We start from the raw sequence: 17,348 nt of genomic DNA on the forward strand, positions 1-17,348 counted from the left end.
GCTTCAGATAATTAGAAAATAGATCTTCATAGACCATTTAAAAAAAGGTTCATACAGGAACCTTAAGAGTAGGCCAGGTTCTAATATGAACCCCTTTACCACAACAGAACCAGAACCACTTTAATGCTGATCCTTCGTGATTGGCTCAAAAAGTTTTTTTAAATTTTTTACTTCAAATGTTACATTTTTTAACATGGTCTTCAAGAGCACAAAATCTTAATATTTATCCCAAACTTCGAATATGGCCACCGAAAAATTAATTTATTTGATCATGGTGTTGATATTTAGAGATTTTTATGGTACAAATTTAGATACTTACTGATAGAAAGGTTCTTTGCAAAATAAAAATATATTTGCATGATGAAGATTGATAGTATGTCTAAGGCTAGTTTCAAGATAAAGGAAAATGTATTATAGACCAGAATGAAACTGAACATTGTTAATATCAAAACTGTAAGATTTATTAAAATCTCTTTTGGGATGCTTGAGTACTACCATCCTTTAAGTATAAAGGATAGAGAAGACACTATTTCAGAAAATTAGTCCATAGTAAACTGGTAAAAAAAAAAGGCAAGGTGTCAAACAAGTATTGTCAACATTTGATCATTTATATAGTACTTCTTTACCTAATATACTGTCTAAAATCCAGTTAATGAAATCCATAAAACGTAAATATTATGGCACTTCATTATCATATGGCAAATACAGATATTACTAAAGAAAAAAAAAATCTAAACTTTACTAATGCACGGTTTGATCTTAGTAATTCATGTTTAAAGTTACCCTCTAGTGCAGATCCCTGATCAAGCCAAATCCAAACATGTATGTAAATACAAACATATTATAATGTGTAAAGTAACTAAGTCTCAGATCAGTGCAAAAGAAGAATATATACTCCATATAGGCCAGGCAATTGAACACTATTTTTGAGGCAGCCATATAATTCAGAGATTTATTAAAAAAAAAAAAAAAAGATTATCAGGAAATCTCTACGTCAGTCCAATAGGAAGGCAGGTGTCTGGTAATCAAACAGGTTGAAGTCTCCCTGGTAGCTAGCGTAGAGCCGACGGACATCTCGTTGGCTGATTCCAGTAAAATAGCGTTCCACCTTGGTTCGGTTGTAGCGGGTTATCCCTGGTGGGATATTTGGGTATGACACTAGGTCAGCGATACCAGCAGCTTTTAGAATATAAGGAGCATCACGCTCCAGAGTCTCATGGTGACCCACAACATTGTAGGAAATATCACAAGGAGCACACAGCTCAGCATATGTCAGCCAGTGAATAATGTGGTCACCAAACTGCCTGTCCAAGCGCTGTCGGCCTGACTTGTCGCCCAAGTACCGTACAAAATCTTCAAACTGAAGTCCCACACTTTCATTATCATCATGGTGACTCCTGCGATATTTGCGAATGATGGCTGGGGCAATGTCATGTTTGTACCAAGGTTCAAATCTTGGGTTCTTCACGAACTTGTCCTTGAAAGCAGATATTAGACGCTCAAATGGGTCTCTCACAATAAAGAACTTGAAATAAGAATTTAACCTGTGAACCAAACAATAACACAAAGTCAGAAAAAGAGTATAATATCAGACATGTAACAAATTCAACAATTTTACCTGCCATTAGTTCTGAAAATCTTACATTAGAAAGTATGTACTAAGACCATGTCTAAATACTTATCCTGATACTTATAATGATAAATTAGTATTACAATGATGAAAACAGAAATAAAAAACATGTATCTTGAAAACAAATATTACAATTATGTTCTGAGAGAAGGAAAAAATTATTTGCATTAATTTACCTTGGTTGTAATGTTTCAGAGCAGTTTTCCTACTTGTAAACATTGTCAAATATTTATAAACCATTTTTAAAACCCATGCCAAAGGTCCTCTTTTCACATTTATCCTGCTGAGTTCAACCAGGTTGAACCGGAAACACTTCCCATAACACCTGATGTACTTGTTACATAGTTAGAAGAATGGCATCTACACTAATATTAGTCTGTTTCATTCTTATGTCACCAGAGTCACCCAGATCCAGACTGTTTCCAGATCAGATGGTCACTGCAGTCACCCGGATCTAGTCCATATCTAGACCAGATACGGCATCCTGCAGTACCCAGAGATGACCTCGACAGCCCTGAATGTCAGCGGAGACCATGTCAACTATATGAGCCCTAGAGACAAGTCCCCTCCAAAGACCTCATCAGCCATCGGGACAAGACCACGGGAACCAGATGAGTCCTCTGCACAATCTGACTTTGTTGCAGCCTGGAATTAAACTGCTGGTTTCATCTGGCCAGAGGATAACTACAAACTATTTTGACACACTACTTCCCTGTTTAATACTTTAAAGCTGCTTTGACACAATCTGCATTGTAATATATATATATATATATATATATATATATATATATATATATATATATATATATAGTATATATAACAAATATAAATAATGGTGACTTGACTTGAAAAGTTGATATCTTGCAAACATGGTAATTACGATACAGGGCTATGAACCGGATCAAGGAACGAAAACGAAAACCCAAAACGAACAAAATTGTTACAGGAACATAGCCAGAAATTAAAATTTAACTGAACACAAATTTAATAGTTCCGAACAGAATCGAAAATTTGAAATGGCCATTAACCGTTTAATAACGTTATTTTATCATTCCATTTAATATTTTAATTTTGTAGTCAACTATATATATATATATATATATATATATATATATATAGTATATATAACAAATATAAATAATGGTGACTTGACTTGAAAAGTTGATATCTTGCAAACATGGTAATTACGATACAGGGCTATGAACCGGATCAAGGAACGAAAACGAAAACCCAAAACGAACAAAATTGTTACAGGAACATAGCCAGAAATTAAAATTTAACTGAACACAAATTTAATAGTTCCGAACAGAATCGAAAATTTGAAATGGCCATTAACCGTTTAATAACGTTATTTTATCATTCCATTTAATATTTTAATTTTGTAGTCAACCAATCATGAATTCAAGTAGTACAGCCTATGCAAATGTGATGTTGACGCATTCAATGAGTGAAATGCCCACACTCAGCTGTCAATTCATCATCGGTAAGTCGCAATGGCAGGTAATATGCAGCTTGTTTTTGGTTTTGAAACCAGCTAAAATTGCAGGATAATGCAGTAGAACATGGATTCAACAAGGGCTCACACCGACAGTGCTTCTGTGAACGGAGAAAATGGAATAAAACTATATACATAAAAAGGAATATATAGGCCTCACTTAAATCTTTTGTTAAGATTAACAAAACGAAAGAAAAAAAATGTGCTGAGTTTCGGTTCCATGTGATGCTTTCCAAAGTTCACAGAAAAGGAAACTGAGACAGCAGAAAGAAGTTTTCTTTATTTTGCAAAAGCTTTACAGATTTCTTTATTTTACAGTTTTATTTAGTTTTAAAAAAGCATGACAGTTTTGAATGATGTCTTACTTCTATATGTACTGTATGACCAACCAGCATTGGTATGATCATAAATTATAACAGAGTAACAGTTTCCTCTTTTAGAAGGGAAAACAATGCAGTGATCACGCCGGCGCCTCACGCACACACACAACATATTTTTGCTACTTTGAAATCACAGCTTGTTCTTTATCAAAATAAAAATGACACTTGAATGTACCATTATTTTACAAGGGTTTTTGATTAGGGTAACAGGGGTCACATCAAATCATGGGACACCAATAAAATGATATATATTTTATAGAAAGAAATGTATACTTATGCCAAAAACACTGCTTAACAATGAGACCGTATTTAGAATAATATGCAAATGTAATTTTTGTTTTGCTTTCATTTTGCAAATTAAAAGTCGTGCTGAAAAAGAAAAATCATAGTGAGAGACAGGCCTAAAACCTTACCCTTATCAGCATAAAAGCTATTTAAATTTATATTTAATTGACTTTGATTTAATGTAATATTGATGAAAGAATACATAGTATTGTTATGCTTTTAAATCACAAATTTATTTGTTGTTATATTTATTCTATGCTTGATTATTTCTTAAGGACGCAGAAGGGCACCAATTTCAAGGAATGACCCAGAAAAGATCATGCTGTATTGGCTATGACTAAGTGCAAGATAAGCTTCTAATGTTTTTTCACAAGTTCGCCTGACCATCCAGTCCTGATGGTTAATGGTAAACAAACTTGGCTTCCACCACCACCACCACCACCAATAAATGGTGAATTTCAACTGCCTAGCCACACCCTAACAACCATTTACACCCTAGCAACCAGCCCATACATTTCCATTGAAAAAAGAAGGGAGGTATACAGTGGGTACGGAAAGTATTCAGACCCCCTTAAATTTTTCAGTCTTTGTTATATTGCAGCCATTTGCTAAAATCATTTAAGTTAATTTTTTTTCCTCATTAATGTACACACAACACCCCATATTGACAGAAAAACACAGAATTGTTGACATTTTTGCAGATTTATTAAAAAAGAAAAACTGAAATATCACATGGTCCTAAGTATTCAGACCCTTTGCTGTGACACTCATATATTTAACTCAGGTCCTGTCCATTTCTTCTGATCATCCTTGAGATGGTTCCACACCTTCATTTGAGTCCAGCTGTGTGTGATTATACTGATTGGACTTGATTAGCAAAGCCACACACCTGTCTATATAAGACCTCACAGCTCACAGTGCAGATAACAAAATCATACAGACAAGTGGATGGGCTCTTTTGACTCAGACTGGTAAGTGGTCTATAATTATCACAATGGAAACTGTTTAGTCACACCCTAGCAACAATTTAGACCACCCTAGCAACCATATAATACATTTAACTGGCAATATTAGTGAAACACAATAACATAAAGGGATAGGGGTGGGCTCATTTGAGTCAGACTGCCAAGCACTCTTTAATTATCACCTTGGCAACAATCTAGCCATGCCCTATCAAGCACCCTAGCAACCCAAACCAAAACAGGCCTATCTTCAAATCTGAATGCCATCAAGACATGGGGGTTGGTTTATACAAATACACTAGAAGGCAACCCTGCAACCTTTAGCCAATAAAAGCGTAGCGGCTAATGCTAACGGAAAGGAGACTAGAGGCCATTTTTTTAATGGATGTCAATGGAGGAGATGCTTTACTACGCTGAATAAACCACTTTTTAGAGGAAACAGCTTATAATTTAATAAATCGACAGCCTATCAGCTAATCTTCAACATGTTTTACACTAAACAAAACTTTTGGATTGAACTATTTTTAGTTTACACCGAGAAAAAAAATGCTGTTTTATTGAGAAGTCACTGACTTTTTGCAACAGGTGGGATTCAGTTTACAACACTCCTCATTCATTCCTATGGTATCCGTAAACGGCGATTGAATGTCACAAAACTCTGACTAAAATTAAATGACATCAAGGCTGTAATGTGATTACAGCACACGTGATCCAAATTGACCGTTACGGTTTCTCCAATAGTAAGTAATACAGACCCTCTCATCTCCCTATAGTAAGACAATCTCTGGGTTTATATCATTCATACTGGTAAACAGCCTTTGGAGAATCATCATTGGCAGCTGTCAAGCCACTCCCTAGCAACCAAACAGAGTACCCTAGCAACCATTTAGCAAGTCCTATATCTTTGCAACAGAATATCGCATAGATATATGAGTTGGTTTGACTCATGTGAGCAAATAGGACTTCCAACATGCTACACATGCTAGCAGTAAATAGCTACATGCTAATAGTGATTAGTGTTACAACATGCAAAAAATATAGGTAATTGCTGAAATATTATTAAAATAAGCCATAATGTGCTAGCATCATGCTAACAATATGCTATATAATGCTAGCATCACCTAGCTAAGTGCTAAAAAATGCTAAAACCATGTTAAAGCATGCTAGGATCAAGTGCTAAGAGCTGCTAGTATAATGCTAATAACACGTTAACTGTATTATCATAATACCGTATTGACCCGAATATAAGACAATGGTTTTTTCTTGGAAATACATCTGAAAAATCGCGGTCGTCTTATATTCAGGGTCTAGACTTTGACATGTCAATAATACACCCACAACAATAGGTGGCGCCAAATACGCATAAAACGAGTGTGTCATGAAATACTAATGTAATGCGTGTTGTAAAGATCGCGAGTAAAAACAAAAGAAAACCTTACAGCTGCATGAGTCGTGACTGTCACGTTAGCCTGATGGGACCAAACTCCCTTTGTGATTTTAAAATGTATGACAGTACCCAGATTTGAAGACTACAGTAAGATTTAACTTACTGTTAATAAGATTTTGGTAGGCTACTATTAGATGGATAGCCTAAATGTCCTAATTCAGATGGGCTACCTGTTTTTTTTTTTTTAATGGTATATCAAAAAGTGTATATTTTTTAAATGTGATTGTTGGTACATTTTACCAGTTTTTACCATACATTCAAAACAAAAATTAAAATAGGAAAAATATGCAATGTGAAAATAATTGAAGACAAAATGTGTTTACTGAGAAAAAACAAGATTTGGTTTTTAAAAAGCCTTTTTCCAAAAGGTACATCTGGAAAAAGGGGGGTCGTCTTATAATCAGGGTGCTAATTGTGCTAACTTCATGTTATTAACATGCTAATCATGTTAGCATGTTGCCAGCATCATGCTAATCATGTTACCATCTTGTTAAAAACATGCTAAAATCATGCTAACAACATGCTAATCATGTTAACTTCATGTTAACATCATGCTAAGTGTATACATGTTTCTAGCATTATGTTAACAAGATTAGCATGATGTTAACATGATGCTAATAGAATTATTTTTAGTTTTTAGTATTAGTGCCTAGTATTAGTGCTTAGAATTAGTGCCTAGTTCCACGGCAAGCACCACTCACATTTTCTTCACATTTTCTTCAGAAAATGTACATATCTAGTTATTATTATTATTATTATTAAGACTAAGACAATAATAATAATATTATTACTAAGACAGAACTGCTTGTGGTTTCAACAAACCCATCACTTTATCAAAATTTCACCATCTAGTTAGGCTCATCAACTATAACTCCTTCAAAAACAACTAGAAACCACGGAGTTGTGATTAATGATAAGCTGAATTTCTCAGACCACATTGCTAAAACTGCCCGGTCCTGCAGATTTTCTTTATACAACATTAGGAAGATCAGGCCCTTTTTTTCAGAACATGCTACACAACTCCTTGTTCAAGCTCTTGTTCTATCCAGACTGGACTATTGCAATGCTCTCTTGGCAGGTCTTTCAGCCACTTCTATCAAACCTCTACAATTAACCTTCCTGTTTGTTGCTGCCGTGTGTTTTGAGTTTGAGCTCCATCAAGTTAATTCTTTATCATCTATTTTTTTTTATCTTAAAATCAATTTTATACACCATCATTTTTGTTTCTATAACGTGTGAATATATCCCCTATCGTATTCTACAACAAAAACAATCAGAGCGCCTTGTTATCATTAGTTCTATTTTGATTTCCTGAGTCCGCTATTAGCATATAGCCCGTTAGCATTGCCAGCGTGGTTGCCGCTAATCTCTCTTACATTGCTAATACTCTATTCACACACATTACCATTGTTTTACTCACTGTTACTTGCTTTAATGGCGGATATGTGTCTAGCTTTGAGTGCAGGTGAGGACACGTTCGAGCTGCATTCGGTACAGCTTGAGCTGGAGGCCGTGGAGAAGCAGATCTGCGACCTGGTGGAGAGGCAGACCCAGCTGAGAACACGGGTATTTCCCGGGCTGACGCTCACAAGTCCGGGGGAAGTATACAGCGCGCTGCTAACTCTCCCACCACCTCTACTCCGTGCGTTTCTCTGCACAGGTCCGGTGCACCCAGGACGCGATCTTCCCAGATGTCCTTCACTCCGGCGCCGGGACACCACGGACCCTGGGTGCACCCGCAGCGAAAGACGCGAGCCAGGCCCCAGGCGACGACCTCTCCCTCTCCGCCGCCTCTGGTCTTCGAGATCTCCCCACAGAACCTCTTCGCTTCCCTCCGCGAGACGGAACGCGACACAGTGATCATCGGAGACTCCATCGTCCGGCACGTCCGTGCTACGTTAGCTGAAGGTAAAGTGCACACTCACTGTTTCCCTGGTGCTCATGTTCTCGATGTTTCTGCGCAGATACCCACGATCCTGAAGGGTGATGAGAGCACCGGAGCGGTCGTGCTTCACAAGCTGCGGCAGACGGAGACACTGAAGAGGGACTTCAGTGAGCCTGATCGAGATGGTGCGCAGCACATCGCCCACGACGACGATCATTGTGTCAGGACCGCTTTCCACATATCGACGAGGACTCGAAAGGTTCAGTAGACTTTTTGCTTTAAATTAATGGTTATTGTCGTGGTGTAAAGAACAGAAACTGCTCTTTGTTAATAACTGGAATCTTTTCTGGGAGCGTCCGAGGCTTTTTCGTCAAACTCCTGTCGGACAACATCTCCAGGATGCTACGCACCATATGACTAGTAAGTCAAATCTCAAATAACTGCCCTGATGACTTTTGTTCTAACTGCTTAAATGATAGAAGTACTTGCACTGCATAATCTATAAAGACTGTGTCTGTTCCCCGAATAGTGAGGTCAAAATATAAATTTAATGCAGGATCTAGAAAAAATCTGATCGTGATTAAACCAGAAAAATGTCAAATAAATGAACAAAGACAATTTTTAAAGTTTGGGCTCCTAAACATTAGATCACTCTCACCCAAAGCAGTTATTGTAAATGAAATGATCACAGATAATCGTTTTAATGTACTCTGCTTGACTGAAACCTGGCTAAAACCTAATGATTATATTGGTCTAAATGAGTCTACTCCACCAAGCTACTGTTATAAGCATGAGCCTCGTCAGACTGGACGTGGCGGCGGTGTTGCAACAATATATAGTGATATTCTCAATGTTACTCAGAAGACAGGATACAGGTTTAACTCATTTGAAATACTAATGCTTAATGTTACACTGTCAGATACGCAAAAGAAATCTATCGTATCTCTTGCTCTGGCTACTGTGTATAGACCACCAGGGCCGTATACAGATTTCCTAAAAGAATTTGCAGATCTCCTCTCAGACCTATTGATTACTGTTGATAAAGCGCTAATTGTCGGACATTTTAATATTCACGTTGATAATACAAATGATGCATTAGGACTTGAATCTTCAGTCTGGATCCAGAACACCTGAGAAGAGATGATGCTGTAGGGATTTCTTAATACCACAAACCACAGGACTGTGATGTGCCACTGAATCGACCCATCATGAGGTCTGGATTAATCTAATCAAGAGATACCACAGAGATCTTTTGTATGAGGACTTCAACATATAGAAACCACGATGTCTTGTGAAACACCAATGAATGGAACTCTCACATCCAACAGGAAAAGGATGAGGTAAATTAACTAACCTCAGGCCACACGGGATCTATACGTGACTAACACATGATTCCCATCACATCCTGCATTCCAACAGAACGAAGAACATGGTATCTGAGATGTGTTCCAGCGACAGGGACCCCATGACCGTCTAATGCATAAATTGCTAAATCCGATAGACAGAAAACGACAGATTAAGAGCTCTTTGTCCAGGAGAAGAATGGCAGACTCCCAACTCATGACATGGGCATGACCTCAGGACACCTCCCCTTTCCCCCTGCATTCCAAAAAAGGGACACGAAACTTACAACAGACAATTTCAACAGAAAATCAGTTATGCGCATAACAGGGCAACCAGATTCACAAATAATATGTTGTATGTCTTATATATATATATGCTTGATGTGTTTCATGTAATCGGTGCAACTTTAATCAGTGTTTATCACCCTTTTTAGGAAATAAGGTTGTTAAAATGTGTGTAATATGTGAAGTTTAATCTTGAACGAATAGGCACGACAAATGCAGAATGATGAAATGAAGTAAACTTTAATAGTATGTACAATATTTGCATTTAAGAGACTTTATAGAAGTATTAACAACTTTTATAGGTGTCCTCGTGATGAATTGAAGCCTTTTGTTAATGTATGCATGCTCCGCCTTGCAAGAAGCCGATTGGAAGATCACACCGTAGGTTGGACGTATGCCACGGCTCAAAAACCCCACTGTAACTCGAATTCAATTGCTTCTCGCTGTTTACACTCTCGAGTGAAGACTTTTGCCGCTTGCTCTCCCGAACGCAGGCTCTTTCTCGAGCAAGGCCTTGTCGCCGTGTGGAGAGCACTCTAACTTGTGCTCACAAGCTGAACCATCAGGCGATCAACCATCTAAGAACTCAAACACTTCAGTTGAAGCTTCGTAACTCTGCAGAACGCAAAGTCTTGCTAAAGCAGACTCTCTCTCAGAAGAACCAGAGGCTCTTCCGTAACCCAGCAACCAACCAATCCAACGAGGGCTTCCCCAAAAGGACGTCATCCAAACGTCATTCCGGTGCCAGATCAACAGCCAATCAGCCACGGAATCCCCTCCAGTAGCCACGAAGAACAACTCAGCTTTCAGCAAACGCAAGTACAAACAAGATCTTCTATCTGCTGAACTGATGCTGGTGAATTGAGTTAAGCAGTAAAGATAAGAAAATATCTGCTTTGTGAATTCTCTCAGGCTGAATTTAAAACCACTCGTGAAAACGAGTTAGAACTTTGAAACTTCATGCAACTCCGTTAACTCACTTCTGAACTGTATATGTGTGTGTGTGTGTATTTTAGCTTAGTTTTAATGTAATCTAGAATAGCCAATAAAATTCGTGTTTCATTTATAAAGAATCATTGTCTGGTGTCGTATAATTTTAAAGTCAAACCCTTGCCAAAGATCACGTTACCTCTCTAAGAGCTTACAAATGATCAAAGAACGTATTAGCCCGTGGCCAGGGAAAATACATATAGTCAAATTGGTAATATACATTGACATTAACGTCTCGCTGACCGAGTAGCTGATAGAGTGTAAACTATCAAATTTGAAATCAGTTTTAATCAGGTGGACCTCGAATTTTCAGATCCGAGTCCTTTCAAAACCTGCGCCAGAAATGAAATGAATGATTAATTCCCTTATCAAGAATTAATGAGTTAAATTCCTTACAATGCCAATCCCTCAGAGGACCTCAGATGATGCCAACCCTGAAACAACATACAGAACTACCATATTTTGCTATAAGTTTGATTGCATCATATAATAGTTGCTGTTAATAGTGTTCATCGTCTGTTTGATTACGTCTTTAATTGATTTTTCCGTACATTTCTGCCATATGTACATTAACTGACAGTCACCACTGATAAGCTACCACTAAATATTGTAGAAACTTAATTTGCTGTAAAGTTGCTTTGCAACGATTTGTATCGTGAAAAGCGCTACACGAATAATCTTGAATTGAATTGAATAATCCAAAATGCCGCTGCAAGATAATCTTTAATGAGCCGAAAAGAATGCACGTCACACACCTCTGTTCATTAATTTGCACTGGCTACCAGTAGCTGCTCGCATAAAATTCAAGGCTCTGGCCTTATTATTATCACCACTGGCTCTGCACCCCTTTACCTAAATTCATTACTTCAGAGTTATGTGCCCTCTAGAAGCTTGTGTTCTGCAAGTGAACGGCGCATTATTGTGCCATCTCAAAGAGGCACAAAATCACTTTCACTGACTTTTTCATTAACTGTTCTCTCCTGGTGGAATGACCTGCCCAACTCAATCCGAGTAGCTGAGTCCTTAGCCATCTTCAAGAAACGACTAAAAACACATCTGCTCCATCCTTATTTGACCCTCTAACTCTAGCACTTTCTATTCTATTTTAATTCTACTTTATCTATTTATCTTCTTTTTTATTTAAAACAAAGCTGCTCACTAGCTTTAAAAAAATTTCTATTCTATCTACTTGTTTTTCTTTTTGTGTGCATGCATGTATGTATGTATGTATGTATGTATGTATGTATATATATATATATATATATATATATATCATGACAACTCACAGAAGATTTAACATGGTGATAGATATGACAATGTTAATGTATTTGGTATTGACGGAACAGATCTGCTACGCTGCTGCTGCTGCTGTTGGTTATTGCTGTAGTTGTAGATTATTGCTGCTGCTGCAAGCAAGTACAGGAACTTGCTACTGCCAATACATATGGCGATACGGTGCCGTGAGTATTTAAGACATACTGCTGCTGCACAAATAGCATATAAAAATAACCCCCCAACAAAGCTGGAAGAAGAAAACAAAACAATTAAATATGTATACTGCTGCTATACAATAATATGCTTAAAATAATCCCTATAGGCAGAAGAAATATAAAAGGTAAAACCCCCCCAGAACAAGCAGATCTATTGCCAAGACATATGTACTGCTGCTGCTCCGGAGAGCCGTGAGACTGTGTGTTTGCTATCTATGTGAGCCTGGGCTGGCTTTGCTAAATGGCTTAACGCTAGTGAACTATTGTTGTGTGTACCTGATCGGTTGACCAGACAGCTTAAACTAGTGACCTGAGTTAAAAGTGTTTCTGGATGCCGCGTAAACATAAAACCATGTCTGCATTTGTGATCGGAGAAATTACAAACAACAAGTGCTACTCTACACTGAACAAAAACCTCACGTTTGAGTCGTCACTGGCAAATTCTTTAAATATAAAAAAAAGTACTTCCAGTCTCTGAGTCAGAACAGCCGGCATTGTAGTCTACTCTACCAGGATCAGGAAATAGTACTCCATAAAATGCGCTGGACACATCTGAATATTTGGGTTAAACTGTTCTGTAACAGTGTTGTAAATACAACTTAACCACTGATTTCTAGTCGTGTCCTCTTTTGGAAGGCCAAAGTATTTTCGCTTTCACAACGAAACAGCGTCACACACCTTGAGTGATCGGAGGCCGGCTTGAGTGAGCAGAGGCGGGCGGGCTTGAGAACGGCGCGGGCGGGGGGCTTGCGGCAACCACATGTGACACAACGAAATGTGCCACATGGAAACCTCTATGAACACACTTGACTTGACTTGGCCAAAAAATCGTGGGGGACAAATTTACGTTTTATTAAAAAGTGTTTTCATATTCTACACACATTAGAGTGTTAGATGCCTGCTTACCAATTCAACTACTCTCTTCTTCTCCTCCTGCCTTGCTCTTTGGCCACATGTGACACGCTAGCCCAAGGAATATTCTTTGTCTTGCCTGTGCCATACCTGTTTGCTGTTGTTCGACCCTGCCTGTGTTTTTTGACCACTTCTCTTGTGAATAAAAGCTTGCACATGGATCCGCACGCCTCTCGTCTCGTCAGCCCCATTACAGAATACTCGGCCATACAAGGACCCAGCAGCTTTTCTGAAGAACATTGGCCAGGTATGGACACGATAGCGATCTCTAGAGATCGCTAGAGAACTATGTTTGCGAATTTTTAGCCATAGCACACTATTCTAATCTACCAGACTGTCTTTTGATAAAGTTTTTTTTGTGATGGCCTTGATCAACCTCTATGATCTGAGCTTAGGGAGGGTCCGCGTTCGTCACTGAGTTGTTTTTTGGACTTTGCTTTGTTGACTGTTGGCGCTCTATTCACTGTGGGTATCGCGGAGGAACGCGACCCCGCACTCACTCGTGTAATGGCCCCCGCACTAGATTATGCTCACAAAATGGTGGCGACAGATGAGCCTGATCGCAAAATGGTGGACACAACAGTGCCCCGTTATGTGACAGTTGATCGTCATAAGCCAAGTCAAGAAACAGTTGATCGTCATGAGTCTGAGTCAAGTCAAATCACAATTGATCGTCATAAGTCAAGTCAAGTCACAGTTGATCGTCATAAGTCAAGTCACAGTTGATCGTCATGAGCAAGGCTGGATTGGTAATCGGGCATTTTCCCGGTGGTCCGACGAACTTAAGGGGCCGACAGAAGGTTTTATTTATTTATAATTTTTTTTTGCAGAGGACCATCATGCAGGGACAGCGAGCAGCCAGTGGCCCATTGGTTTGTCTCCTGTATTGACAGCGTAAACATCCAATCACAATGTGCTATAGACGGAGCGATGAAGTATTCACTTTACTCCAACTTCTTCCTCGTCGGCTTTTCCCACGTTTTCACAGCAGCATTATCAAGAACAGGCTTGCTCTGCGGTGAGTGATGCGGACCAAAGTGCAAGGCAGGAGGAGAAGAAGAGAGTAGTTGAATCGGTATGCAGGCATCTAACCCTCTAATGAGTGTAGAATATGAAAACACTTTTTAATAAAACGTAAATTTGTCCCCCACGATTTTTTGGCCAAGTCAAGTCAAGTGTGTTCAAAGAGGTTTCCATGGGCCAATACGAATAAATCTAGATTTAAATAAAAAAAGACATGATATTGTCGGACCTGACCTTTTCTTCTTATCCAAAACAAGATGTGATCTGAGTGTGATCAGAGGCGTCATGCCCATTCAAAGATGTAAAAGTTCAAAAGTGAGGGGCTGTACAAAAACGTGTACAGCGCTGCATTATAACCAATCACACATGAGTCTGTTGAGCTTATGAATGCAATGGCCAATCAGAGACGTTCAGATGAGTCATCGCTGAAACGCAGTGTTTTGTTCACCTGCTCGCTGACTGTGCAGATGTGCGTACGAATGTAAGTAAGATATTCATTTCACAGTGTAAACAGCTTCAGTGATGGAGTTTTTGAGAGTGCCTGAACTCTGGCTAGACTGACGTGAAAATGATCTTTGATAATTTAAAGGTTCTTTGCTCTCTGTAAAATTAAAATGTCTAGCCTAATATAGTAACTTACAATATTGTTATTAAATTCACATTAAATACAAAGTCAGTCGTATTAAAAATATTTTATGGCATGACACCCATATCTGGTAGGCCTATTCAAGTAAAAAGTCAGGTTTTTATGTGTAGTTAATAGATTACACTATTAATCTACTTTGTCACCCACAAATAACAATCTGGTACAAAACGCATTTACTTACACATGAGAATCGAGATATTTCCTGATACAGGTTTGGAAATATTTTCGAATAAAAAGGAAAAAATTAATAAATAAAACATAAGCCTATATCAGTTATACAGTGCTATTGTGGTGTCACATGACAAGCATGAATCACGAATCAGGTCACATCACATGTTTCCAGAAGTGGCGGCTGATGCTGCAGAACCTCCCAAGGTAGTGGAGTTCGCTGCTGTTTCCCCAGAGGCGATGGCGCCCGCTGCAGTTTCTTCAGAGGTGGTGGCGTGTGCTGCAGAACCTCCCGAGGCGGCGGCGCTCGCCTCAACTCCTTGTACGGTGGTGGAGCCCAGCAAGGCACTCTCAGCCTGTCATGTCGTAGTCGAAGGAACCGTTAATGAACTCTCCCTATTTCCTGATGGTACTGCTGTAAAACCTCCAGAGGTGGCAGCATCCGCTAGAGAACCTCCAGAGGTGTCAATAGTATCTGTCTGCGAACCCACGTCCTGTCCTGTCATGGCTATGGAGGCCGTCTGTGAACTCTTTTCCTGTCCTGTCACGGCTATGGAGGCCGTCTGCGAATCCTCGTGCTGTCGTGTCACGGCTATGGAGGCTGTCTGTGAACTCTCTGCCTGTCCTGTCAAGGCTATGGAGGCCATTTATGAACTTTTATCCTGCTCTGAACCGGCCGAGGAGGCCATCTCTGAACTCTCATCCTGTTCTGAACCAGCCATGGGGATTGATTGTGAACTGTCTGTCACAGCCCAAAAACCTGCCTTTGAACCCTTAACCCTGCCTGTCATGAGCCCAGAGACTATTAATGCACACCATGTCTTTCCCGTCAACCCTGTCACTGCCATAGAGGGAAACTGGACTGGCTGGTAGTTCTTGGATGGTCTCTATGTCCCTGTCAAGGAATCTAAATCTGAGCTATCTGTTTGTCTAAATGATGTGTGCTGCAGTCTACTTCTGCTCTGTCTGCTCTGGTGGTCTTCTACTCCGGTCTGGTGGTAATCTGCTCTGCCGTGGAGATCTTCTGTTCTGCTGTGGTGGTCTTCTGCTCCGCCGTGGGGATCTTCTGTTATGCTCTGGTGGTCTTCTGCTCCACCGTGAGGATCTTCGGTCCCGTCTGCTCTGCTGTGGTGGTCCTCAGCTCCAACTGTACTGCCGGCTCCCTGCTCTGCCGGTCCTGCCTCAGTCCCTGGTCTCTCCACTTCCACGTGGACCTGGCCCTTCATACCTCCCCCTGTTCTGCCTCCGCTCCACCACCTCTGTCACGAATCCGGTCTATGAACTTCCATCCGATCGCCACCAGAGGTCACTCATCCATCATATTGACTCTCTCACTACACTGACTGTTGCACGTCACCACGGACTACATTTCCCATGCACCATTTCATTAATCACACGCTCACCTGAGACCAATTACACACACTACATAACACCCACTCAGTTCCTGCTTCGATCGCCAACTATTGTTCTGCGTTTAGCACTCCCCAAGTGTTAGCTGCTTTACCGAGCCATTCCGTGTTTCTGTTTAGTCTCTAGTTTTGTTTAGCATTTATCTCTCCTCTAGCGATAGCTACATCACTGAGCCATTCCTTTTCCCATTTTTTAGTTTTAGTCAGTCTAGTCTTTCCGTGTTGCCTTGTTGTCTGTTTCCTGACCTTCTGCCTGTGTTTATTGGATTACCCTCTTGTCAAGCCCTAAGGATACTGTTCGCCGATCATAGACCCACACTAGCCCAAGGAATATTCTTTGTCTTGCCTGTGCTATACCTGTTTGCTGTTGTTCGACCCTGCCTGTGTTTTTTGACCACCTTATGTTTTATTTACAGTCTAGATCAAGCACTCTCAAAAACTCCCATTAAAATCACTGAAGCTGTTTACTCTATGAAATTAATATCTTACAGATTCGTGATGATATGACGCACTGAACGTTCTCAATCACGCCGGTGTGATTGTATTAAATATAGAAAATATTAATCTGCTATTTTTCATCTTTTGGAAGCTGCATTCAAAATCTACTTGGCTCAAAAATCTGAGGGATCCGGCATTTTGGGAGAGTGAAACCGGTTCCCAGAGTGGATAAATCTGAAAATGCCGCCCTTGCGTTTTCGTGTGGACAGCGAATCCGTATATTTTCTGAAACGATGACGTCATCAGTCCACGTCTCGCCCCTAGTCAGACACCGCTACATCACATAACAGCAACAAAAACATGAACAAACACTGAACAATTGTCGGTTACACTTTACTTGAAGGGGTGTGCATAAGACTGACATGACACCTTCATAATCATGACATGACACCTACATAATCAAGACATGACACATGCCATGAATATGAAAGGTTTTTATGCATTTTTTTTACAACTGTCATTAAGTGTCATTCGCTCAGTTATGTCATTTTTAATGCAAA

General features: G+C 39.6%; 1 protein-coding gene across 3 annotated transcripts in view; it reads right to left on the reverse strand.

Moving 5' to 3' along the window:
* Nucleotides 1-576: 576 nt before the first annotated feature.
* The window catches only part of chst10 (carbohydrate sulfotransferase 10), a 95,063-nt gene continuing 78,291 nt past the window's right edge, over nt 577-17,348 (reverse strand). For all 3 annotated transcript variants that reach the window (XM_016255175.1, XM_016255174.1, XM_016255172.1), the window contains one exon: nt 577-1,544. In XM_016255175.1, coding sequence (XP_016110661.1) covers nt 995-1,544 — 550 coding nt within the window. In that variant the 3' untranslated portion in view covers nt 577-994. The remainder of the gene's footprint in view (nt 1,545-17,348) is intronic.

The sequence above is a fragment of the Sinocyclocheilus grahami genome, unplaced genomic scaffold, assembly GCF_001515645.1.
Source record: "Sinocyclocheilus grahami isolate Dianchi unplaced genomic scaffold, SAMN03320097.WGS_v1.1 scaffold1319.1, whole genome shotgun sequence".
Taxonomy (NCBI): Eukaryota; Metazoa; Chordata; class Actinopteri; order Cypriniformes; family Cyprinidae; genus Sinocyclocheilus; species Sinocyclocheilus grahami.